Here is a 26552-nt window from a genome sequence, read left to right as displayed (position 1 = left end):
CTCCATAACCTAAGCCCTCTTTCCAGTTTTCACTACTTAACAAATTCTGAGTTGTTCTGCTAGAGTTAGTCCAAGTCCAGATAATCTCTCTTTCCTTTTCTAACTCAGCTTTTAGAGATTCATTCATTTTAAGTACTTCATCCCTAACATATAAAGCATCATCTCTATCTTTCTGAGATTGATGGAACATGACTAACTCTTTTTCTAAATAATCATTCCTCTTTTTACAAGCAAGATTTTCAGAAGTTAATCTTTCACATGTTAAAGTTTGATCTCTATAGCTAATGAACATGGTTTTAAAATATCTTCTCAACTCATTAATATCATCAGTATGAAAGGCATAAGTAGTTTGAGGTACCTTTAACTCAGCAGCTTCAGAACTGCTTTCAGCACTTGCCATATCAGCATTTGCCATCAAGGCATAATTCTCCTCACTTTCAGAATCTGAGGTATCTGTCCAGCTTTTCTTCTTTGTGACAAGAGCCTTGCCTTTGTCACTCTTCACTTTCTTGCAATCAGGAGATATGTGGCCTTTCTCACCACAATTGTAACATTTGACATTTGTGTAATCTCCTATGTCAGACTTTCCTCCTTTGCCTTTAGATTTTCTAAAATTCTTCTTATCAGAACTTGCACCTTTCCTGGAAAAATTCTTTCCCTTCCTGAACTTCCTGTATGCAATCTTTGTGATTCTTTTCACCATAAGAGCACACAGCTTCATCATCTCTTCATCAGCATCCGTCTCAGGCAAGCTTTCAGTTTCTGAGTCACCATCACTATCAGAACTTGATGACTCAGTATCATACTTTGTGAAGAGCGCTTTACCCTTGCCTTTCCTTGAGGTGGCTGCCTTGGGAGATTCTTCTTCAGCCTTAAGAGCAACTGTCCTTGACTTTCCTCCTTTCCTCTTGCTTCTTTGTTCCATCTCAAGTTCATGAGTCTTGAGCATCCCATAAATTTCATCAAGAGTCGTTTCATCAAGATTATAGTTGTCTCTTATAGTTGTTGCCTTCAAATCCCAGCTTTCAGGAAGAGCTAACAGGAATTTAAGGTTTGAATCTTCAAGATCATACTCCTTATCAACCAGTGACAAATCATTCAGGAGTTTGACAAATCTATCATATAAATCAGTCAATGACTCATTAGCCTTTGAGTCAAAGTGTTCATACTCTTGAGTGAGTATTGTCTTCCTATTCTTCTTAATCGAATCAGTTCCCTAACATCTTGTTTCCAAAGCATCCCATATCTCCTTTGCAGTCTTGCAATTAATTACCCTATTTGACATTACATTATCAATGGCTCTATGCAGTAAGTGTCGTACCTTAGCATCCTTAGCAATTGAAGCGATATCTTCAGCAGTGTAGTCGCTCTTCTTCTTTGGTACTGACTTTGTTGCTTCACCTGCAACTGCAACAGCGAGCTTGGTTGGTTTGTGAGGCCCTTCATTGATTCTGTCAAGATATTCTGGATCAGTTGCTTCCAGAAACATGGTCATCCTCACTTTCCATACAGGATATTCAGATGGCTTCAGAATGGGAACTCTAATAGTCTCATATCGACTATGGATTTGTGTCTTTGGAGGTTCTTCAGTTTTGGTGGGCTTAGTTGGAGTTTCTACTTCAGACATGATTGTTTTTGGATCTTAAACTGTTTGTGTGTTAACAGATAGGCTCTGATACCACTTGTTAGGTCACACACACTGTAGATGGGGGTGAATATAGTGTATAGTACAATCAAATCGAATTCTAATAATACAAGTAACAGAAAACAGACTTTATTCAAAGCAATAAACTCTGTTACAGTATGAAACTGTCCTCTCTCAGTGATGAACAAATATCACGAGAGCTGCTAGGGTTACAATGAATAATATTCCCGATAACGATAATACTTATAGTGTAAACCCTATGTCTGTGTTTATATACTACACAGTTACAAGATAATCGCTAATTGATATGAAATATAATTCTGCTTTCTAAAATATATCAATCAGATATCTTTTCTTCCAAGTATTCTATTCTTCATAGAATTCCTTCTTCATGCATATCTCTTCTTACGTTTGTCTCGATCTTCTCTTCCTTTAATCATCCACCTTCCTTATCTGAACGTTTTCTTTAAGTCCTGATATTATCTTCTGATAAATATCTCCTGAACCTTAAGTACTGATGACTTAAGTTTTGAATTCAGTATAAGTGCTGATTTTAGTTAAGTACTGATTTGTCCTGTTTAAGTAAGATCTGAAAACTAAACATAAATCATATTAGTCATGACATTATCAAATATATCTGTAAGTCATATGTCATAGCCTATTTGTATATTCGAGGATTCAACTCAACTCAAATAAGAATGTAATAAGTAAATAGTGGATCTACCGTCAGAGAGATCTCGCAAAGTAACATTTGTCAGAGGATTCAGAAACAAGGTTCATCTACAGACTTGAGGAGTTAATTCACTGGAAGAAGTTCAAGAAATTGATCAAGCCTCAGTGATATAAATCAAGATCGTGGATTTAATCAAGTGACAGAGATCTCGTCAGAGTATCATTAATTACAAGGATTTAATCTGAAGAAAATCAAAGTGTCAAAGTCAAGACATGAAGAAACGTCACGGAAGTTAGTCACTCATGAACCAGACAGTACATCGAGTGTCAACATTGAAGTGGTGGAATTGATTCATATATTTCAGTGATTTTCAGAAGATATACAGAAGAATAGATGCTGCTCAAGATTAGTATTAATTCTCTATTAATTAATTAAGTCATGTAATTTAATTAAGAAAATAAATTATATCTGCAAAAGATTAATTTATTTGATTAATTAAATTAATTGATTAATTAATTCTGAATTAATATTAAGAATTTTCAGAATTTAAATTGGTTTAAAAATCTGTTTTAATTCAACAAGACAACTGATTGTATTAGTATGACAATCGGTATGACAATCAATAGTCATACTGAAAGTCATGCTAATTCAAAAGGATTGTCTTACCAGAATTTTTATAGGATTTAAATCTATTTATATTCAGCAAAAACAATCTGTTTGAACTACTATGACAATCGGTATGACAATTGATTGTCATACCGAAAGTCTTGCTAGTTCATTTTGATTGTCTTACTAGTTCAATCAATAGTCTCACTGAAAGTCTTGCTAGCTCAATGGATTGTCTTGCTGAGCTAAAAGGATTGTCTTGCCAATTAAATCAAAGGTTGATTGATTACAAAAACAACAGAAGCAACAGAAGTCAATAACCATCCGAAAAACAGTTCAAGAACAAAAAAAAGCAGAAGCTGAAAAATATATCATCTCTTCTCTGCTAAATTCAAGATCACAGTTTCTAGCTAGTAAAGTTAAATCCAAACCACTAGAAATCATTATCTTGTTCTTGTGTAACTATCTAGCGGATCAAAATCCCTAGAACTTAATCTCAAATTGCGTTTAGCATTTGAATCTTTTTATTACAAAAATAGAAAAAGTTCATGTCGAATTTATTCTAGATTTGTGATAATTAATTTGAGATTAATTCCTTGTAATCGATACAGTTGTTGTAACACCTTTCAAGTTTAATAATATTCTTATTTAACTTGAATTTTGTTTCATATTTTTATTCCGCATTTAATTCGATTATTCGGTACGGTTTGTATTCAACCCCCCCTTCTACAAACACATTGGGACCTAACAATATCTAACATTAAGCTATTAATATATTATATTTTCGTTCGATTTAATATGCATTTCTTTATGTGAATATTGTTGCACATTATCCGTTATGATTCTAATTAAATATTTTAAGGGTTACACAAGCTTTTTTGATATATTTATGATTCTAAAACTATAATAGTATTTATAACAAGAAGCACCAATTTTAAAAGCAAGCACAACACTTTTATGACTTAACTCAAATTAAAAAAGTATATATGACCAAGATATTTACTAATGGTTTTAGAATTGATAATCAATCAAATTGATGTATGGAACAATGCCTAGATGCTTCTTTATTATAGCAGTTTAATCATATCTACATAGAAAAGTTAGCAAATTCAACATTTAAAATATCTAACCTACGCATATTATTTCAAAGCTTTCCACAACATCAAATGAAAGCAACTTTAAGCGGCCTTTCATATTTAAGATGAGACAATTGTCATTGCAAGTATGTTTTGCAATGAAGATTAATAAAAATCAAGCCCAGTCTTTGGAAAAATTGGTGTATATTTTCCCAGTCCTACTTCTAGTCACAACCGAATTTATGTTACTCTTTCACATGTCACTTCACCAGCTGGTCTCCATATCCTCTAACGCGACAAGACCACAGAAAAATAGTACAAAAAATATTGTGTACGAAAAAGCTTTCTACAATTTACCCAAGTTATAGTATTTTAATCTTATTGTCTGAAATATTAAACCTGCTTCTTTTTTGAGAACATGAAATCCAAATTTATAAGTATAAGTTTTTCAATTTTTTAATGTGATCTATTGTCTAAAATTTATTTTATTTACTTTAAGTTAATCAACTGATGAGTTCAATAATTTACCTTCTAAAAGTAGTTGGACTAAAATAAATGATATGTCATTTTTGCAATTTTTAATGTCATCTAATATCTTATTTTTGTTTACTTCACTATCATTCATTCGAGTTTATTAATTCCTTTTCACAACAATTATTAAAAGTAAAAAAAATATTTTACATAAATCTAAAAAAAATATTATAAAAAAATTCCTCGATGACTCGGTGCGAAACACGGGCTACATACTAGTCAGAGTATAAGGATGTTAAGGTTCATCTTAGTATATTTTTCCTAAATTCACGATTAATACATGTAAACCAGTAATTCTAATCAATTATTATTAAATATTTACTTACTATATATTTTGCATGTCTATAAATTAGAAAAGTAAGTAATTTGATAATAAATATAATACATTTAAGTCAACCATTACTATGAAATTTCTTTTAAGTTTAACCCTTGGATGCTTACTCTCATATATTTCACCCGTGAATGATCTCACCATAATTATTAAGATCAAATTTAGCATAGTTAGTTTTGACTGGATTATAATATTTTTATGTATAAAATATTACACAATTTTATCAAGCTAAGCTTTAGTCGAGTTTAATGAGCTTGAATTAATCCCTAACTTAATGACCCAAATTTGAGTTGAGCACCTGCAAAGTTTAACTTGAAGATTGTTTACTTAATGAAAATAATTTGTTTTCCGAAAAATATAATTTTTTAATAAATGAATAGAGCAGAGTTCACCTAAATTAAATAAACAAAACTTGAGTTTGATTTATGAACATTTGTGTTTTTTTTTTGTTTTGCATAACCATTTATATAGAATTAAATAAAAAAATCATTTTGTTTTTGGAAGAAAAATAAAAAATTAAAAGCGTTTAAATGAGTACAGTTTTTATTGGTCATGTCAGGATTTGCCGGCATAGTTCCAGGTTACAGCACATCTACTCAGAAAATACATTACATCCTCCGTGAGAGATCTACTTCAGATTTATTCAGACAATACATACACACAAGTACATGCATACATACATACATACATATATATATATATAATGAAGAACAACTTCCATGTAATGACATTGTTTCCTTCTTCTTACCACAAAAATACAAACTCCCTTGATTTGTATTTTGCTACTACTATATTTCTATTATCACGCAAGATGTTGATAATATTAATAATTAACACTCCGAAACAAAACAAATTATTATTCTCTCTCAGATTCACTTTCTTCTTTCTTTCCGTCCCTCTTATGGATGGTAACGAGTAATTTCCCCATTTACCCACTTTATTACCTTATCAAATCTCTATCTTTTTTCACCTAAACCACTGCTTTATCTTTCTATCTTTCATACCCATCATTTATTTCTTGTTTTCTCATCTGGGTTTGTTTTATTTTCACTCATCTGTAAGTTTTGGATAGATACATATGTATTTGTGTGTGTTTACAATTGCTTGATTTGGGTTGTTGAATACTGGTATGATTGCTTTGTTTGTGTTTTTTTGGTTTGATAAAATAGGGGTTTAGGGTTTGATATGGGTTGTGGACAGTCTAAAGTTGATGATTTGCCTTTGGTGATAAGGTGTAAGGAGAGAAAAGAGCTGATTAGAGCTGCAGCTGATTACAGGTATTCTCTTTCCGCTGCACATATTTTGTATTTTAGTTCTTTGAATCATGTGGGTGAGGCTCTTCGTCGATTTGTTGATGAGGAGTTTTTAGTTGGCGGGTCGCCATTGGATTCACCTGTGCTTACATTGCCTTCTGATGAAGGAAAAAAAGAGAAAGATAACTACAACTTTAGTGCTACTAGTAGGAATGTCGGTGGTAATCGCAAGGGATGGTCGAAGTGGACTCCGGGGGGTTTGATTACTCATGGTCATTCGGTAGACGACGATGGTGGTGGTAATTTGCATGATTCACATTTGCATTTATCTTCGGATTCTGATTCTGAATGGAGTTTGTCTTCTGGTCATATTCATGTAGATGATCATAGTCCAGATAGAGATGTTGTCCCACCTCGTCCAAGTGCTCAGAATGTGAATGGTTATGGAGTTGATAGATATCCATCTTGGGAGCCGAATGGTTATGCAGAAGATATGAATCCACCCCCTCAGTCACCTTGGCAACCATATGGTTATGGAATGAATATAGTCGATCGGCCTTATGGAATGAATACAGTCGATCGGCCTAATGGAATGAATGTTGTAGATCAGCCTTATAGAATGAATGTAGTTGATCAGCCTTATGAAACCAATGTTGTAAATCAATCTTATGAAATGAATGTAGAGGATCAACCTTATCAAACAGGTTGGGGTCAGTATGGAGGAAATTCAAATTCTTATGCATATTACATGAAAAGATCTGGGCCTTCTGTTCGTACCGTAATTCATGGTGAAGAACCATCCGCATATGCAAATTCTTACGCAGGGTACCCTGATGCTACTGGAGGATTTTTTGGGTTTCCGATGAGTTCCCAAGCAGAAAAGCCTCCTTCAATTAAACGCACCAGTCCAGCTGAGCCACCTCCACCTCCTCCACCAAGTGGTTCTGGATGGGATTTTCTTAACCCATTTGAAGGATATCAAGAGAATGGTTATCTGGGTAATTACGCCAGGAGTGCGTATGGGTATGGATCTATTGCTAGTAGTCCAGATTCAAATGAAGTACGGGAAAAGGAGGGAATTCCTCATTTGGAGGAAGAAACAGAGACCAAGGTCATAAAAAAGATCCACAAGCAAAGTTATATAAATGAAAGTAGAAAGAAAAATTTTGGTGAGAGAACTTCTAGAGCGGTACCGCCAGAAAAGGGTGAGAACAGTTCAAGGGCTGATCAATCACATGGTAGTGAGGGTAGTCCGAGGACAATGGCATCTCATCGTACCGAAGCTTCAAGGGCAATGCCATACAATGAAAGAGGTACCGAAGGAATTCCGTCATTACACAGTGAGCGCACTTCAAGAGCAGGACTATCACAAAATAATGAGGCAACACTTTCAGGTTTTAAAAAAGATGAAAATAGCAGCCCCGATACGATTTTGACAATGAGCTCAGAAAATAGTTATGTGCAGAAGGAGGTGAGTTTCGAGGTAGAAGAGGCTTCACTTCAAGACGTTGATACATCAAAGATAAGTAGCTTTACAGCATTATCTACTCATGGCAATCGAGATATCCAGGAGGTTGTCGAGGACATTAAGAATGAATTTGAGATGGCATCTAGTCACGGGAAAGAGGTCTCTTTGATGCTGGAGGTTGGGAAGCTACCATATATACCCAAGTTAACTGTATTTAAAGGTATTTTTTTAACTTTATTTCATTTTCTTTGTCTGGAATCTTGATATACATGGCTGAGCTGTGATTAGAATTGGTCAAACATCTCTTTCTCATATTGCATTCACATATTATATCATATTGAAATTTGTTCAACAAGATTTAATAGAATAGAAACTATACCGAGAGTTTGGTGATTGGTAGCTGTTTTTATCGTGAATTACTGGGTATGCTTTGCTAACTTATTGTTGAATTTTAAACATCGTTTACTCATTTTACATTTGCATGTTCCTTGTGTCGAGTAGAGTACATAATATTAGGGAACTGAACTATATTTCTTGGGATGCAAGATATGTTTTAATCTTATAAAATGTTGGGAAAATTGATGTAGTTGTGAAGAAACAGAAGGGATAACTATAGGCTAGGCTGGTTGAACATAAACGCTGCTGGATGCGAAACTGCTTTAGTGAGCCTGTAATTGGACGAGTACTTCGAATAGAAGGGGTATTTAAAGCCAATGTTTATGTGTGCAGGTTTTATTCACGACTAGCTATACAGAACTATATCTGCTATTTTATATCAGTTCATAAAACTCTTCTTGCAACCCTTTAGTTGTATACAGCGAACTCTACTGTCTTGTGCAATGTTCTTTGTTTCCCTGTACAGAAATGTCCAAAAGTATATCATTGTATCAGACTTTACTTGTTCAAAGTCTTTTCTTATAGTCTAAATTTCCTATGATGTTTATTGGAGTTATTCCGCTCTTTGATTAATTAAAAAACTTGAACCTGAATAACAAGCTTTGTTGATCAAAAAGACGCGTTCATGTCTTAAGATGTGTTCATGTGTTATATGTTCTTAAATTCATTGTTTTTTCTTTGAAGTATGGTGTTGTTCTAGTTTCTACAACTTGAAATCTTAATTTTTGTGAAATATTAATAATGGTGGACCTGTTGAATTTTAGATGTTCCAACAATTCTTAGAGGTTAGTCAGATTTATTAGTAAAATTGGTAAACATATCTACCTTTAATATACCAGAAAGTTGATTGATTTTTGTTAATTGATGGATATAATTCTATAATCTTATTACTCAGCTTTTCTAATTATCTTGCTACTGACTGGAGCTACTTCTTTACATAGTGGCGTTGTCCAGAATAATGCGCCGTAAAGAAACCTTGTTGGCATCTCCACATGCTAGATCAAGGACTTCAGTAAATGTGGATCTGAGGACAGTGAAACTTGCAAAGTCCTACAATGAGAGTTCTGGATCAGACACAACTGTTGAATATGGGAACATCTCATCTATATTGGAAGAGCTTTATGCATGGGAAAAAAAGCTATATAAGGAAGTCAAGGTATGTAAGAAGCTATTTTTTTATCCATAGATAACATTTTGGTGAATTGCATGTGCCTGGTGTTAAATTGTCACACACACACATATATATATATATCAGTATGGGAGTAGATGTTGGTCTGTATGATTCATCAAATAGATAGCCTATTTCCATGATTGAAGCAATGCAGAGTAAGGCTTGGGGTTATATATTTAAAACCTTTTCGAATAAATCTCTGTTAAGAGACAATTCTTACACACTGCACATGTATAGTTATGATAATTCGTATTTAAAAATTGTGTAAAATAAGATGATAACTAGGTTCCCATCTCCTTAGAGAGGAATTGGAACCCACGTAAATAAAAATTAATAAGAAAAAAAATATATCCTAATTATAATGTGAAACTCTAAAAGATAACTACTAGTCTACTATCATAGATATCTAAATTCTAGAATATTCCTAATATGTGAGGTAAATAATTAATTGCCTAGATAGCAGAGGTGTGGTTACCACATGCATTTATCAGTTATTTTATAGTTATTTTATATTAATATTGGGGTGCCAATCATTTCCATGAAAAATATAAATATGCAGCCATGCACGTGTTATATTCAGTTAATATTTCTCGGGGACAAGATTTGGCTTAAAAGGATTAGAAGACTTTTCCCTATATATCATTTTTTGGTTTTACTTCATGCATCTTAGCTTTCTCATCATCATCATCCTTATCCGTTCCTTTCCAGTCTCATCATATATGCATAAAAAAATGCATAATAGCCTGAACCATAAGGATTAGATTGTTTAATAAGTTCAACAAGTTCCAAAGTTTTTACATCGAGTATGAAAGGGTCTTTGAGTTTTCTTTTTAGGGAAATTTGGAGGAAATGATCCATCTGTAATAAAGTAATCACAAGGGCACAGGTTTAAGCGAGTACAAAGGGAAATACTGGTCGAACCACGAATGACGTGAATTAAGTTTTTAATTCGCCATTGATATAGGTCAAAAATAACCCTAATGACATAATTATTGATGTATTGATTAGACCTAGTATGGTCCAATTGTCAAAACCAATTAATGAGGCCCGTAAAACCAACAAAAACAAATTAGCACTTAAAAGTAATTAGTGATAAAAAATTGTGTCTCTATATGAAAATCATGGTGTTTTGTATAATATATATTTTTTTACTAGCTATCAAACTCATAAGTATTTGGAATAAATTAAACGGAAATTAAATGTCATAAAAATAATTTTGTATAAACTCTTACAGATTAAATTAAATCTCAAATTTGTATGGATCTAACTCAATATCAACACCCAATTGTTCTTGTGTGGTTCATATGTAAATAATAAAAAAAGATCAGATATTGAAGATAGTAATTAAAACAAAATTTATGCTATTTACCCAGCTGCATCCATCTGCCTCCTAGAAAGGTATTTTAGCCAAACATCATTGAAACGATCACGATATAAGTTGAACAAGAACGCTTAAGTAAAATAGATTGCGTAGTAGAAATTGAATATAAAATTTAACTTCTATTCAATGTATAACTTTGAGTACATGGGAGAAAGATAATAATTGTGCCAGAGAAGTAGGAAAATGTCTATACTAAACTATTCACAATAGGGGTTATTTTTACAAGGACTTTAAGATCCGTATTTATGCTTATTCTTTTGATGTTTTTTATAATGAACTATATACCTGAAGATCAATACAATTGATATATAGAGTAGACCAATAAATGCTGCTTTTTAGTTGTAGTCATTCTAATTATCTTTTGCTCCGCATCATCAATGAAGGGTATCAGTGCTAATATATATTAAATTTCTATTGTTAAACGGTCAATATATTTTTTCGTTTGACCATGGCATGTTTATTGTAATTTAATGGAGTGAGTGTGATGGCATGTTTATTGTAATTTAATGGAGTGAGTGTGTGGTCGTGTCTCTGTCCCCAAGACCAACATTGCATCTATGTTTTAATTTTTTAAAAAACTCCACTCCAACTTCTGTAGCAGGCTGACGGTTTCGGCGAATTCGGGAACTGATTTGGTAAAGAGAAAGAACTATGCTAGTAGCAAACTAATTAGAACAAATCTAGAATAAATTCGATATGAACTTATTTATTTTTGTAATAAAAAGATCAAACGCTAAACATTTTATTATTAGAACTAGGGATTTTGATCCGCTAGATTGTGAATTCACAAGTACAAGCAATGAATTTCTAGTGGTTTGAATGTTACAAGAAATGCTAGAAAATAATTCTTGAGCTTGGCAGTTAAAGGCGGGAGAAGAATATGATAAGAGCTTTTAACTTTCCTGTTCGATCACTTCTCTTCTCTCTGTCTGTTGTCTCTTTTATTTTTTATTTTTTTAGTTGGCCTGTATAACAGCCACCTATAAAACAATTGAAAAGACTATCCTCTTAACTTGCAAAGACTTCCGCGAAGACTATCATCGACTTGCCATGACTATCGGCAAGACTATCCTTACGGCTATAAAGAATATCAATAAGACTCTCTGAATAGTCTTGCGAGTTCATTTCGATTATCTTTTAACCAATATCATAAATCAATTAATTGATTTAAATTAATTAGAGGAGAACTAAAATAACTTCTTCACAACAATTCCATTTGTGAAAACCACCAAAGACAATGAAGAAATTTTTCTAAATGAATGTTGACACTTGATGTACTGACTGGTTCATTGACTGGTTCATGAGTGGCCAACTTCAATGACGGTTCTTTATGTCTTGACTTTAAGGCGGTGGTTCTTTTCAATTTTAATCCTTTTTCCTTGTTCTATATCTCCGTCACTTAAGAAATTCAGCTTCCTTGATTACTTCACCGAGACTTGATCAATTAAATGAACTTCTTCATGTGTATCAATTCTTCAAGAAGACTGTAGACTGTGGACTAAACATGTGAATACATTGATCCTATCTTGATATATCTAAGCTCTCTAAACATATTACAATAAATTTTGAGCTTGAGTTTACTTGTCTTCAACCCCAAGTTCACCTTCTTCAGTTTCCTTCAAGTATTTTAACAGTTCTTTGTCATAGGCACGATCCCTTTTTATTAAGTTAGTCACTAACTGGTTGAGCTCTAACTGACTTTAACTTATTCTCATTTAACTATACCTCTTGATGTTCTTTCGGCTAAGACAGAATCAGATCAGCAACTTCAATTTTTTCCGGTGTAGCAACTTAAGTGATTTTCAGATCATACAAGATACTTGGCAATAGTATCCTCTGATAGAGATTTAGGATCAAGATTGCAACTCTGAATAGTGCTAGAATTGTAGAACGTTATTTGATAGGTCAGATGTACAACTTGTGGACTACAACTTGTGGACTGACCCTACAATCAAACTCTTTAAGTTTTTCGTTAAGTTGAGAGGTTCTGCATACCTTATTAAGAAGAATCCAAAGCTCAGACAATGTACGATTCTCAAAAAATTGAAGTGATACATTGAATGATCCTTGACTTTGGCAGTAGACAATGATATTTATCTCATGTTCGACTCTATCAAACCCAATTACAGTCCTTGAGATTTCAATTTCCAAGGATATTCTCTGGATTAGAATTTCTAAACTTGTCAAATAGACGAAGAAAATCCCGATCATTTTTAGGACCCATCTGAGGAAGACCATTTAGTTCAATCTACTAGCCACATCCCACTTCTGACCAATTTTTAGCCCTCTTCTCCTTTTTTAAACTTGTTATTACAGAGACGTTTTTCAACATGTTATGCCTTCTTCGTAATCACTTGTGAGATCTTTCAAAGTTCATCTTCTTTTCTTTTCAACTCTGCATGTTGCTTTTTGAGTTTATTCTCAAATTCAGGGTCTAGAGAAATTTTGGCTTCCCAGTGTCCAAAATCATCTTTTGCTTCAGCTCTAGTTAAACTAGGTTGCTCTTTAGGAGCGTCAAAATCATCATCGGAGATGTTCTCCGATGTAATAGACTTTATCTGACATGATTGATTTACATTTTCTATCCTTATAACCGCTTGCCCCTCTTGAATCAACAGTATCTTTTTCTGCTACTCCTTGTCTCCCACCCTTAATTGATGGATCCTCTACATATTTAGAATTGCTACATCGAGGAGTTGGATCTCCACTACCTCCAGCCCCAGCCCCTGGACCACCACCTCTAGTTCCTTCAAAGAATGCTAGTTGCTCAGCATTGGAAGAATAAGAGGAGTTCTTGATCATGAAATATGAGTGACTCATTCTTTCAATAAGATGATCCATCCATCTTTCCCATCTTGCAAACCTTGCTTCATCAAATAATTGTTTGTCATCAATAGTTCTTTTAAAAGAGTCCACTTTAGCACTTATGGCATGGCAGCCACGTTCTTGACATTTTCATAAATAAGAGTATGAGTATGAGAATCTATTAAGTTCAAATTGTCAGGATGTTGTCTGAAGCTCCTTAAAGCTGAGATTCCTTAATGGAGTTAATGGAGTTGATCTTTGGGACAAGATTTGTCTGCAAATTCTAAATGTCATCCTTGAGCAATGCCAGCTGATTATTTACAGAGCTTGAAGAAGAAGACCGTTCAACCACTTGTGATTTAAATAATTGATTTTCAGCTTGGCTTTTTGAGAGTTGATCCTTTAGAGATTCAATTTTATCTTATAATGATGCAGTGTTTGTGTCAGTGTGTGCACTCACCTTAATTGCTCTCGTAGGTATTTTGTACAACTCACGTGCATGTGTTTTACTTGGTGTTTGCTCGCATCACTCAAAATTATTTCTCCAGAACTCCTTGTTGTTGGATACCTGCAGAAAAAATCACCCCCTCTTTTTTAAAAGAGGTCAGTGGTGGTGCAATGTGAATTCATAATTCCTTATCCCTAGTCAAGTCTATTGAATCAATTGAAATAAAAGTCTGAATTGTTTCGGTGATAGACTGACTAAGTTGCCTTCCACTTTTTCCAGATAATTCTGCGAGTGGAAAATCCCTTAAGACAGAGAAGTTCCCTCCGCGATGGGAGAAAATGATTCCTTTACAGGTGGCTGAGAATCAAATATTCATTTTGAAGCCTTTGACAGCTCTTCCACTGTAACGATGGTAGGCAATGTAACCAACCCTTTGTGTTCTCATGTTTCCGTGTCATTGTCTCCGTGTCATGAGTATCATCTAATTGAATGTTTTCTCCCATTGTGAGTAATGGAAGTGTGGTTGACTCATCATAGATTACCATGGTCCTCTGGCGAATTTCAATAGATTCATCTAGTTGAGAGGGCCATGGCAATCTATAATTTAGTCCAGCACAATCCCATTACTCATAATAGGAAAAAACATTCAATTAGATAATACTCAGGACATAGAGATTAGAGAGCACACAAGGTTGGTTACGGTGCCTACCATCGATACGGTAGAAAAGCAAGGCTTCAGGGGGGATCTGATCCTTAGCCACCTGTAATAGAATCATTTCCTCCCCTCCCGGAGGGAACATCTCTGCCTCCCTTAGGCCTTGTTTGGATTGGGGGTTGAGGAGGGAGGGGTTGGGTTAGGCTGGGTTGAACCCTTACCTCATTTGGATGTAGGTGCGGAGTGAGTAGGGGTTGAACCCTTGACATGTTTGGTTTGGGGTTGAAGTAAGGTTGGTTTTTATCATGTATAAATTATATATTGAAAAATTAATGAATGTTTTTAAATTTATCTACAAATTTTAAAATATTTTTAAAAAAATAAAAAAAATTCAAAAAGAAAAAAAATGAATAAACTTTAATAGAGAGAGAGTGAGAAAGAGAGAGAGAGTGAGAGAGAGAGGATGAATAAAAAAAAGTAAACTGCCAATACCCCAAAAAAAAGTTTAATTTTTGTATTGCAAATTAACCCCTTTCAACCCTTGATGAACCCTCACAAAACCCAACCCCTACTTTGACAAACTTTCCCAAACATGGTTCTCTTGAACTCGTCCCAACCCACTCCCTCCCAACCCCCCATCCAAATACAGCCTTAAGGAATTTTCCACTCGCACATTTATCTAGAGAAAATGGAAGGTAACTTAGTCAGTCTATCACTGAAGCAATTTAGACTTCAATTTAAAATGATTCAATAGACTTGACTATGGATAGGGACTTGCGAATTCCCATTGCACTACTGACATCTGTTGAAGAGGGTAGGGTGATTTTTTCTTCAGGTACCCAACAACAAGGAGCTTCAAGAGAAATAATGTTGAGTGATACGAGGCAAACGAGTGAAACACATGCATGTGAGGTGCATGTGAGGTGAGTGAAACACTTATGAGAGCACTTCAGGTGAGTGCACACACCAACACAAATATTGCAGCATTTATTAGATCAAATAGAATATCTTAAGGATCAACTCTCAAAAAGCTAGGCTGAAAATCAACTATTCAAAGAACAAGTGGTTGAACGGTCTTCTTTTTCCACCTTTGTCGATAATCAGCTGCCGCTGCTCAAGAATGACATTCAGAATTTGCATACAAATCTTGTCCGAAAGACTTCAGACATTGTAAATTTAATAGATTCTCATACTTTTATTTCAGAACATGTCAAGAACGTCGCTACCATTAGTGTTAGAGTGGACTCTCTTCAAAGAACTGTTGATGACAATCAATTGTTTGAATATGGTTGGATCATCTTAATGAAGGAATTATGCACTTATATTTCATGATCAAAAACTCTAATTCTCCAATGCTGAGCAACTAGCAGTATTTGAAGGTACTGGAGGTGGTGGTCCAGGGGCCAGAGGTAGTGGAGATCCTACACATGTGGCAATTCTAAATTTGTACAGGATCCCTCAACTAAGGGGGAGAGGCAAGGAGGAGAAAAAGATAATAGTGATACAAGGCGATCAAGTGGTTATCAGGATAGAAGAGTTAAATCAGTCGTGTCAAAAGAAGTCTACTACAGTGGAGAACATGATGCATTTGCTGCTCTTGAAGAGCAACCTGGTTTAACTAAGATGATTTGGGAGACTGGGAAGACAAAATTTCTCAAGACCCTGAATTTGAGGAGCTGAAGAAGCAGCAGACGGAGTTAAAAAGAAAAGAAGATGAACTACAGAAGATCTCACAAGTGATTACGAAGAAACACGAAATTCAGAAGGTAAAAAATGCTGAACAACGTCTCCATAATATCAAAGTTCAAAAAGGAGAAGAGAGCTAAAGGTTGGTGAGATGTGGTTAGGAGAATGATTGGTCTTCCTCATATGGGTAATAACATGATCGGGATTTATTTCGTTTTTTTGACAAGTTTAGAAATTCTAATCCAGACAACCTTCTCCACATGAATGCACTGAAAATTGAAATCTCGGGGATTGTAGCTGTGTTTGATAGAGTCAGAGATGAGATGATTATCTTGTCTATGCCAAACTGAAGGATCATTCAATTTATTACTTCATTTCTTTGAGAATCGTACACTACCTGAGTTTTGGATTCTTCTTAATAAGGTATGCAAGACCTCTGAACTTAATGTAGTACTTAGTGAAAAACTTAAAGAATTTGCTAGTAGGGCAGTCCACAAGTTGTTCATCTTCCTTATCAAGTAAAGTTCTTCAAGTCTAGCACTATTCAAGGTTGCAACCTTGATCCTAAATCTCTATCAGAGTATTCTGTCAAGTATCTTGTATGAACGGAAAATCACTTAAGGACTACTGGATTTGCTACACCAAGTTGTTGATCCGATTCAAGCTTAATGCCTAAAGAACATCAAGAGGTACAGTCAAATGAAGGAAGTCAGTTAGAGCTCAACCAGTTAGTGACTTAACAGAAAGGGATCGCATATGCTGAAGTCGGTTAAAGCTCAACCAGTTAGTGACTTAACAGAAAGGGATCGTATATGCTGAAGTCAGTTAGAGCTCAATCAGTTAGTGACTTAACAGAAAGGGATCGTGTTTATGTAAAGAACTGTTAGAATCCTTGAAGGAAGGTGAACTTAGGGTTGAAGACAAGTGAACTCAAGCTCAAACTTTATTGTGTTATGTCTAGAGAGCTTAGATAAATCAAGATAGGATTAATGTATTCATATATTTAGTCTAGAGGAACGTCTATCTTGTAGTTATTTTTGTTGTTTGAATCTGAAAAATGTTAAATATGATCCTGTTAAATATGATCCGGAACTTTCTACTACTTATTTAGTCTTTCATACTATATCTTTTTCTTTTTTATGAGTTGAGTTATCCTCTAGGAATTTGTTATCGTTTAACAAACTAATAGGAGAAATTGGAAGGCATATGATACAGCCTATATGTTTACACCGAGGATACAACTCAACTTAAACAAGAATGTAACAAGTATTAGATAGACTGTGACAGGGATCTCAGAAAGTATTATTTCAACAGAATAAATATCATCCTATATAAATAAAAAAGGAATCTCAACAATTTAATTTAGTAATCTCTTAAAATATTAAAGGTATATCCCTATATTGGAGTAAAACCTTTTTGGGTAACAAGAAACTATGAATATCCAGATTTCTAACAAAATTATCATTACCATGTACTTGAATATTAGAAAATGCGTAGTAATACACATATCTGTCTAATATAAGTAAGCTTTATATTAATCACAAAATAAAAATACAAGTTAATCTTCTAGTTCCTTGACCTGTATCAGTTTGGCTTTTCTTAATCTAACATAGAATGTTTGATTCTAGATATGATCTGCAATGCATCCATAGAAGTTAACCATCCTGTTCTTAGTAGTTAACAAAATCACTTCTTATCAAAGATATACTGTTGAAGAACTCGAATATAATCCGGAGATACTTCATTTTTAGTAAATTATATAATTAGAAGAAAATGAATATCTATTTCAAATTTGCAGTAAATATGGGTTTAATTGAAAGGTTCTCGAAGAAGCTACATCAAGGTCTCCAATTTTATTCATTATTATTTGTGATGCATTCATCGATGACTTTGAGCAATTTAAGTTATAGGTAGATGACTTTAGATACTTGGATATTTTTTTTTGGCATATAGAAACCTGAATCTAGACTTTCAATATATGTTAAAAGTACAACCATAATGTTATGTATTCTACTATATTGTTATATGTAATCTTTATTCTTCGTCATCTTTCGTTAGCAATGATGCTGCTTCCACTTTGCTTAAATTTATCAATGTTCTTTGAAAGTCCTTTTTGATTTCACTTTGCTTCGACATATCATGTTAATTTTTGGTTGCTTTTAATATGTGTTTAATTCTACTGTCCCATTTCAGTTTCAATTAAGATTTTATTCTTACGGTGTCATCTAATTCTTTCTTTGAATATAGGGTGAAGAAAGGTTACGACTTATCTACGAGAAGTTATGCAAGAAGCAGAAAGCTTTGAATGACATGGGAGCTGAGTCTACTAAAATTGATGCGACTCGGGCATCTACTAGAAAATTACTGACAAAGCTTAATGTATGCATGAGAGGTATCGAGGCTATATCAAACAGGATTCATAAACTGAGGGATGATGAGTTGCAACCCCGGATCACTAAATTGATTCATGGGTATGAGTACTGAATTTTTATTATGATGATAAATATTACGTGAACATAATGCTACCTGTACCTTTGATGTGGAGGTGTTAAAATAACTCCGGTGGTTGGCACCCTTGACGTGACGGGATGCCAACTTTGCCACATCAAATACAAATAATATTTTTATGTTCTCTCTCTTGCACATCATTTTATGGCATCCATTTTTTAGAAAACACTCCAATGGTTGGCACCCCCATAAAAGATGCCAAGAAATTGTCTAATACAAATATTAATATGTACTATTAGAAAACTAATATTTTATTCATTATTGATCCCACAAAACAAGTTGTCACCCTACTTTTGGATGTCAACTTAAGTTGGCACCCCTATCCACCTCACTGGCTTCCCTTTGGCACCCTTGCAACTACAATATAGTGCTAGCAAGAGTGCCAAACCATGTCATGCCATATGACTTTGGCACCCTTTTGCATCCCTTGTTGGAGTTGCTCTCATAATCTAATTGCTGGCTGTTAGTTTAGAATTTGGACTGTTTAACAGTTTCTCTGGTTTGTCTCTTTTTCTTTAAAAAACAAAATTTTATAGTTGATTTGAAAGATTTTATTTTAAGTGTTATTGTTACATAATTTGTGTTTAAAAGAATATACTTTTGTATGAAGGCGGGCCCAAGGGTGTTAGGGTTGGTGAAGTATATATGGCAGGAGAATTAAAGGAAAGAAAAACTATGTATTATTGCCTTTTCAATAACAAGTACAGTTACAGTTTAGGATTTTATGATGCTATTTCAGTCGATAAAACATTTCACTCTCTTCGATGATTTATTTATAGAAGAAAGCTAGCATAGGCTTCTGCCTATTAAGTGAATTTCTTTTCTTATCTACACAGTAATGTTATACTTATGGTTGATTTGAAAAAATAAGTTTCTATATTATCTAACATAAATATTATCTATGATTTATGATAAGCAACTATGCATGTGAGTTTTAAATATATAGAATATAACTAATTACTCCCTCCATCCCATTTTAATTGTCACATTTGAATTTGTACCGGTCAAATTGACTTAAGTTTGACCGAAGTTTATTAATAATTTATAACTGAACAATATAAAAAAATTATATCACCGGAAAGTAGATTTAATCTACTTTAATATATAATTTTCAATTTTTTGAAATAATATAAGAATAATGTTTAATCTTTGGTCAAAAAATGGTCAATTTGACTTCTATAAAAGGAAATGTGACAACTAAAATGTGATGGAGGGAGTATTGAATATTTTTTTTGCATTTTCATAGATTGGTGGCACCTCTATGTTGAAGAAATATCTGATAACTTGCAGGTTTATTAGAATGTGGAAGTTCATGCTCAAGTGTCACCAAAAGCAGTTTCAAGCTATTATGGAAAGTAAAACTCGAAGTTTTAAGTCGAACAGTGGATTACAAAGAGGTCCGAGGTTGCAGGCCACCCTTGAACTTGAAAAGGAGCTCCGCATATGGTGCTCTTACTTCAATGATTGGATTAGAGCCCAAAAATCTTATGTTGAGTCCTTAAATGGATGGCTTTTTCGATGCCTCGATCATGAACCAGAAGTAACACCTGATGGAATTGTACCCTTCTCTCCAGGACGAATCGGAGCCCCTCCAGTATATGTAATATGCCATGATTGGCACCAAGCAATGGAAATAATGAAGGAAGAAGGGGTTGCCAATTCGATGCAGCATTTTGCTTCAAATTTGCATCATCTGTGGGAGAGGCAAGATGAAGAGCAACGTCACGGGCTCAAAGCAGAGTTTCTTTCGAAAGATTATGACAAGCGGATGAAAGCCCTTCATAGTAAGACTGGGAAGCTGGGGCAAAACCAAGATGCAATGTCGGCAAAAACTATTGTTGGTTCAGACAGTGGAGTTTCACGGCGTGATGACCTCAAAGTGGATTTGGATTTAATGAGAAAGAGAATGGATGAAGAGAGAATACGGCACAGTGATGCTTTAAAGTTAATGCATGATGCAGCTTCTTGTAGTTTACAAGGGGGTTTGCTTCCTATATTCAAGGCTCTTGAGAGTTTTTCGTCAGAAGCTTTGAAAGCTCATGAGCAGGTAAGGCTGCAGATTAGCAGAGAGGGCCCTTAAGGGTAGTTATAACGGTACAGCAAGGTGAGTACTTGACATAACAACCTGGATCTGGACATTTAGCCGGTTTGTAGGATGACTTAACTTGAATTATTAACAGAGGATAGTGGAAATCAAAAATTTACAGTTAAAAAAATAAAATCTGTAGACTGAAGTTGTGGAGTATCGAAAACAAAGGTTTGCACATGACATAAGGACTTCTGAAGAACTCAAAGTTAGCAAATATGCGAAGTTGTAGATTATAAAAGCTGGAGGGCTTGTGAAGTTTAGTGTTGCAAATTGATGACTAGATAGTAGCGGGGATCATTTATTAAAGGGTTTTATATCAAATTGACCACCAGACTCGTTAAAATATATCAAGTAGCTACTCAATTTCCACGACGACTCATTTAAATTACTATAATATTACTCCCTCCGTCCCTTTCAATTGTTTACATTTTTTAGAGAGTGGCCGACACGCATTTTAAGGTGCATATAAAGTATAGTTCTGTAATTTTTTTTTACAATTTTATTTTTCTGAATAAAAATAAAAATATTCAACTTTTATTCAGAAAAAGAAAGTTGTAAAAATAAGTTACATAATTACACTTTTTATGCACCTTAAAATGCGTGCCGGACACTTTCTCAGAAATGTAAACAATTGGAAGGGACGGAGGGAGTAGTATATATCATTTCGTTAGATTTTTTAATTTTTTTAATCGAAAAATGTTAATTTTAAAAATTTGTAGTAGTATATTTTTGTTAAATTGTCGGACACATACAATTGAGATAAACAAAGAGAATCCTAATTGAAATGACATATTCTTTTCATCTCTCTGTTATATTTTACTCAAATTAATACTGCAATTGCATATCACCCCTGCTTTTATTTTACTCGTGAAGATAACAATTATTTTAGGACCAATTAAACAGATATACATATGAGAGTGGGAGACTCAAATTTGCTAATAAATCATAATAATCAAAGACATACACGGCAAACACAACACTTCTGTTAAAAAAAATTAAAAAATCTAACGGAGTGATATATAATAGTATTTTAGTGGTTAAAATGAGTCGCCGTGGAGATTGAGTAGCGAATTGATTTATTTTAGCAAATTCGGTGGGCAATTTGATATAAAACCCGTTTATTAAATACTTGAGTTGGTCCAACCCTTGGGTAGGTTTCTATACAGAAGCTCAATAATTATTTCATTTGTTCGTTTGGTGAATGATTTGTTGATAAATTGTTCACATAGAAAATCGGAATGTTGATGAAGCATAGAAGTTTAATTGAAAAAAGACCCCAAATATCACTATTTGGAAGAGAATGGTCCATTAAGACTTTAGTAAAAGTTGGCCATAAATGTCACTCAAAAACGGAGTATAAGATTCCGTTATATAATTTAACCAAAAACGCTAATGTGTCTTACGCTTTTCATTTTCTTTTACTTTTTAAACATTGAAAACGTAGTTTGAAAAATTGTTTTTGGGATTCAAAAACAATGTCGGTATTTTAGTGTTTGTCTTTTTTTTAATGAAAACGGAAGTTAAGAGTGAGTTTACAAACCTTGTCTTTTTTAATTTATTTTATAAACTTTTTAATCAAAATGCTAGATAATATTGTGTTTTGAAGAGTAAACCAAAAAATATTAAAAAGTGGGCCCTAATTTAATAATTTTTAACATATTTAGGGTAGATCCTAAACCCTAGAGCATAGGGTTTAGGCCCTAAACCCTACTGTAATTATTAATTGTTTTTAATATTTTAGGGTTCACAATTCTCAATTTGGATTTTAAAAATATTAAAATATTTGTAAATATGAATAAAAATACGAATAAAATATACCTTAGAATAAAGCGTTAAACTAAGAAACATAACATTATTTAGTATTTTTGGTAGAAAAAAAGAAGAAAAGAAATTCGAAAAATCAAATATGAATCTCCGTTTTAACATGCAAACGAAACTATAAACTAAATTTTCTAAAAGGTCTTGTCTTTTGACATGAGTTTATAGTCTTTGTATTCTGTCTTTGTCCTTCGTCTTATCAAGATAATATCATCAACATTATGGATCAGCAATCAAAGTACATGAAAGAGATTGAGGATAAATATGCAGCGATGAACATGAATGATGAAGAGAACAATGGGGTTGAGTATGAGGAGGAGATTGAGGAAACAGAAAGTTTAGATACGAGATGGAGTCTGGTTGGTCGTCTTCTAGTGGATGTCCCGATGGATTTCAATGCCATGCAAAATACGTTGGCAGGACTGTGGAGGCCGGGCAAAGGATTGTATGTGAAGGAATTGGGACCAAATCGTTACTTATTCCAATTTAATCATGAACTGGATGTTAAAAGAGTTATGGAGGGGAGCCCCTGGACGTTTAATAGAGCATTACTAGTCTTTGAAAGATTGCAAGCGGGAGTAAATCCTTTATCCATTCAATTAAACCATGTTGACATTTGGGTACAGGTCCATGATTTGCAGGCAGGATTTAGATCTGAGAGAGTCATTAAGGATATTGGAAATTACATTGGAAGTTTTGTTCAGAATGATGTCAATAATTTCTCTGGGGCATGGAAGGAGTACTGTAGAGTTCGTGTTCGTATAAACATTGAGATACCACTTCGCAGAAAAATGAAACTGAAGAAAAAAGGTGGAGAATGGGTCTGGGTGAACTTCAAATACAAGCATGCTCCGACATTCTGTTTCATTTGTAGAATAATTGGGCACTCTGAACGATTCTGTCCCAAGCTGTTTGAGCAGGAAGGAGAAATTATGGAGAAACTGTATGGACCATGGTTATGTGCAGCACCAAGACGTGCAGCTCTAAACGTAGGATCAAAATGGCTGAGACAGGAACCAATTCTGATGAAGCAACCGGAAAACACTGCAGATTCAGAAATGCAGGAGGATGGTGGCAGGGATAACGGTAAGCGAACATCAAGGGAGAAGATTATGGAAAATGGCGTATTAAATGGCGGTAATTCAGGGAATAATGATGGAGAGGGAAAAGGTGAAAATTCTAATGTACCAAAATCTATGCAGATTGAGGATAATGCAGCTGTGGGGAAGGATAAGGTTGTTATGCAAACGGAGGAAAATCAGGAATCAAGTGAGGAATTAATGATAGTTGATCCAAAAAGGAGAAGGACAGATATTGGCGGGGAAGATAATATTAATAAAGATGGGCCAGACTTTGAAAATGATGGGCTGCCAAAAAACTTGTATGGGGCGGGTCCTGGACTCCAGGCCCGCCAAGGATTATGAGCACACTGAGTTGGAATTGCTGTGGGCTTGGGAACCCACAGACTATTCAATTCCTTAAAGATATTGTTTATCAGAAGAAACCCGACCTTGTTTTTCTGTGTGAAACTCGATCAAATAAAGTTAGTATGGAAAGGTTAGCTATGCAGTTAGAGTACGAAGGATGTTTCTGTGTGGAAGCTAGAGGTTTAAGTGGGGGAACAATCTTAATGTGGAGATATAAGGAGTCTGTACAGATGCTAAGTTATTCGGTTAACCATATTGACGCTGTGGTTAAACTTCATAATATGATTGAATGGCGGCTGACTGGTATTTATGGAGAACCAAATCGTAGCCTTCGTCACAATACTTGGGCGCTTTTAAGAAATTTAAATGAAGCTTCAACGTTACCCTGGTGTGTCATAGGGGACTTCAATAATATTCTTCACAATGGAGAGAAGAGGGGAGGTAGGCCGTATCCAAATTTCTTACTGGAAGGCTTCAACAAAGCCGTGACTGACTGTGATCTCACAGATTTGGAGTTAATTGGCCACCAATTTACGTGGGAGAAAAGCAGGGGTGCGCCAAATTGGACTGAAATCAGACTGGACAGAGCAATGGTTAATTCAAGTTGGTGGAACGCGTTTCAATCAGCCCAGCTTTTTAATTTGGAAATTTCGCTTTCGGACCATAGTCCCATATTTATGCAACCTGTAGAAGTGCAGCACTATAACTATATGCGGCGTTTTCGCTTTGAAAATGCCTGGTTGACAGACTCGAAATGTATAGAGCTGGTTAAAGAAAATTGGGATATGGGATCTTCGAGTTCTATTCATGAGAAGTTGGAAAAGTGTACAATTGTGTTGGATGAGTGGGGGAGATCAATTACTGGTAACTTTCGAAGAAGGATCAACTCTTATAAGGAGGTGCTTAGAAGACTAAAGCATAGAAGGGATGATGTTTCAATCAGTCGCTACAAGGAGACCAAACGAAAGCTAACGGAGATTTACCACCAAAAGGAAGTATACTGGAGGCAAAGATCGAAGCAGCTTTGGTTGCAATGTGGAGACCGAAACACAAAATACTTTCATAACGCTGCATCAAAGCGTAGGAAGAATAATTTGGTTAAGCAGCTGAAAGATGATTCTGGGATGTGGAGGGATAAGGAAAATGGATTGCATGAGCTCATGGAGAATTATTTCCAGAATATTTTCTCGACAATGGGAACGAACTGTGAGGAGGTGATCAGAGAGATTCAACCTAGCATCACAGAGATTCAGAACAAAATGTTAGTAGAGACAGTATCTCAAAAAGAAGTTAAAGATGCTCTTTTTAGCATGGATCCGGATAAGGCACCTGGGAAGGATGGATACACTCCGGGTTTTTACCAAAAATGCTGGCCTATTGTAGGGAAAGATGTTACGAAATTAGTTAATATCTTTTTCAGAGAAGGAAAGATGCCAACTAGTTTGAATGATACGATCCTGGTTCTTATCCCTAAAAAGAAGAGCCCAGAGGGGATGAGGGATTTGTGTCCTATTGCCTTATGCAATGTGCTTTACAAAATTATTGGCAAGGTCATGGCTAACCGTCTAAAAACGCTCCTCCCTTTGGTTATCTCTGAAAATCAAAGTGCGTTTATGAAGGGCAGATTGATTTCTGACAATGTTTTGATCTCTTTTGAGGTTCTCCATTACCTTAAGAGAAAGCAGCAGGGTAAAACATGATTCATGGCGTTAAAATTGGACTTGAGCAAGGCATATGACAGGATGGAGTGGGAGTTTTTGGAGGCTATTATGAAACGTATGGGTTTTTGTGTTAAATGGGTAGCAATGGTGATGGAATGTGTTACTTCGGTTAGGTATTCTATAACACATGGAGGAGAGGTTTTTGGTCAAGTGGTGCCTTCTCGAGGAATCAGACAAGGGGATCCACTCTCCCCTTATCTTTTCATTCTTTGTGCTGAGGGTCTCTCCAGTTTAATTCGTAAGTATGAAAAGGAAAAATGGTTGCATGGCTGTAAGGTGGCAAAAGGAGCTCCTGTTATCTCGCATATGCTTTTTGCGGATGACAGTTATATTTATTGTAAGGCAACAGTGGACGAGGCTAGACGTGTTCTTGAGTTGTTAAAGATTTTTGAGGATGCTGCTGGACAGAAGGTGAATTTGGAAAAATCATCGGTTTTCTTCAGCAAAAATACGAAGACTGAGATCAAAGGTAGTGTGCTTAATGTTCTGGAGTTGCGAATGGCAAATGATAGCAGCTCATATCTGGGACTTCCTAGTACAATTGGACGTAATAAAGCGGCTGTCTTTGGCAGTTTGAAGGACAAGATTCGGGCTCGAATTCAAGGATGGGATGGTAAATGGTTTTCAGGTGGAGGGAAAAAAGTGTTAATCAAGATGGTTCTGCAATCCATTCCTACTTATACCATGAGTGTTTTTTTGTTGCCAATGAAAGTGTTCCAGGAGATTGAGAGCCTGATAAGCAGCTATTGGTGGCGCTCTTCGAAACAAAGCAAAGGCATCCATTGGCGCAGCTGGGATAAGGTGTGCTCGCACAAATATAATGGGGGAATGGGCTTCAAAAGCATAAGAGACTTTAATTTAGCT

General features: G+C 34.8%; 1 protein-coding gene across 2 annotated transcripts; it reads left to right on the top strand.

Annotated features, from left to right (window-relative positions):
• Nucleotides 1-5455: 5455 nt before the first annotated feature.
• On the top strand, nt 5456-21976 carry LOC141720430 (uncharacterized). 2 transcript variants are annotated; one of them, XM_074522837.1, is made up of 5 exons: nt 5456-5919; nt 6032-7803; nt 8921-9135; nt 18373-18596; nt 19924-21976. In XM_074522837.1, exons 2-5 carry the CDS (start codon nt 6048-6050, stop codon nt 20711-20713), a joined length of 2985 nt encoding a protein of 994 aa, XP_074378938.1. In that variant the 5' UTR covers nt 5456-5919; nt 6032-6047; the 3' UTR covers nt 20714-21976. The 2 variants fall into 2 exon arrangements, with proteins under 2 accessions (XP_074378938.1, XP_074378937.1); XM_074522836.1 differs by having other exon boundaries at nt 5456-7803.
• Nucleotides 21977-26552: the final 4576 nt, after the last annotated feature.

The sequence above is a fragment of the Apium graveolens genome, chromosome 4, assembly GCF_009905375.1.
Source record: "Apium graveolens cultivar Ventura chromosome 4, ASM990537v1, whole genome shotgun sequence".
Taxonomy (NCBI): Eukaryota; Viridiplantae; Streptophyta; class Magnoliopsida; order Apiales; family Apiaceae; genus Apium; species Apium graveolens.
This window is presented reverse-complemented; position numbering and strand designations above follow the sequence as displayed.

What these genes read in the sequence shown, in the direction of transcription:
- LOC141720430 (XM_074522837.1), top strand. Translation starts at nt 6,048, where the DNA reads ATGGGTTGTGGACAGTCTAAAGTTGATGATTTGCCTTTGGTGATAAGG. An exon ending in AGCTATATAAGGAAGTCAAG is followed by an intron (nt 9,136 to 18,372) that starts GTATGTAAGAAG and finishes CTTTGAATATAG; the next exon opens with GGTGAAGAAAGGTTACGACT. An exon ending in ATCACTAAATTGATTCATGG is followed by an intron (nt 18,597 to 19,923) that starts GTATGAGTACTG and finishes GATAACTTGCAG; the next exon opens with GTTTATTAGAATGTGGAAGT.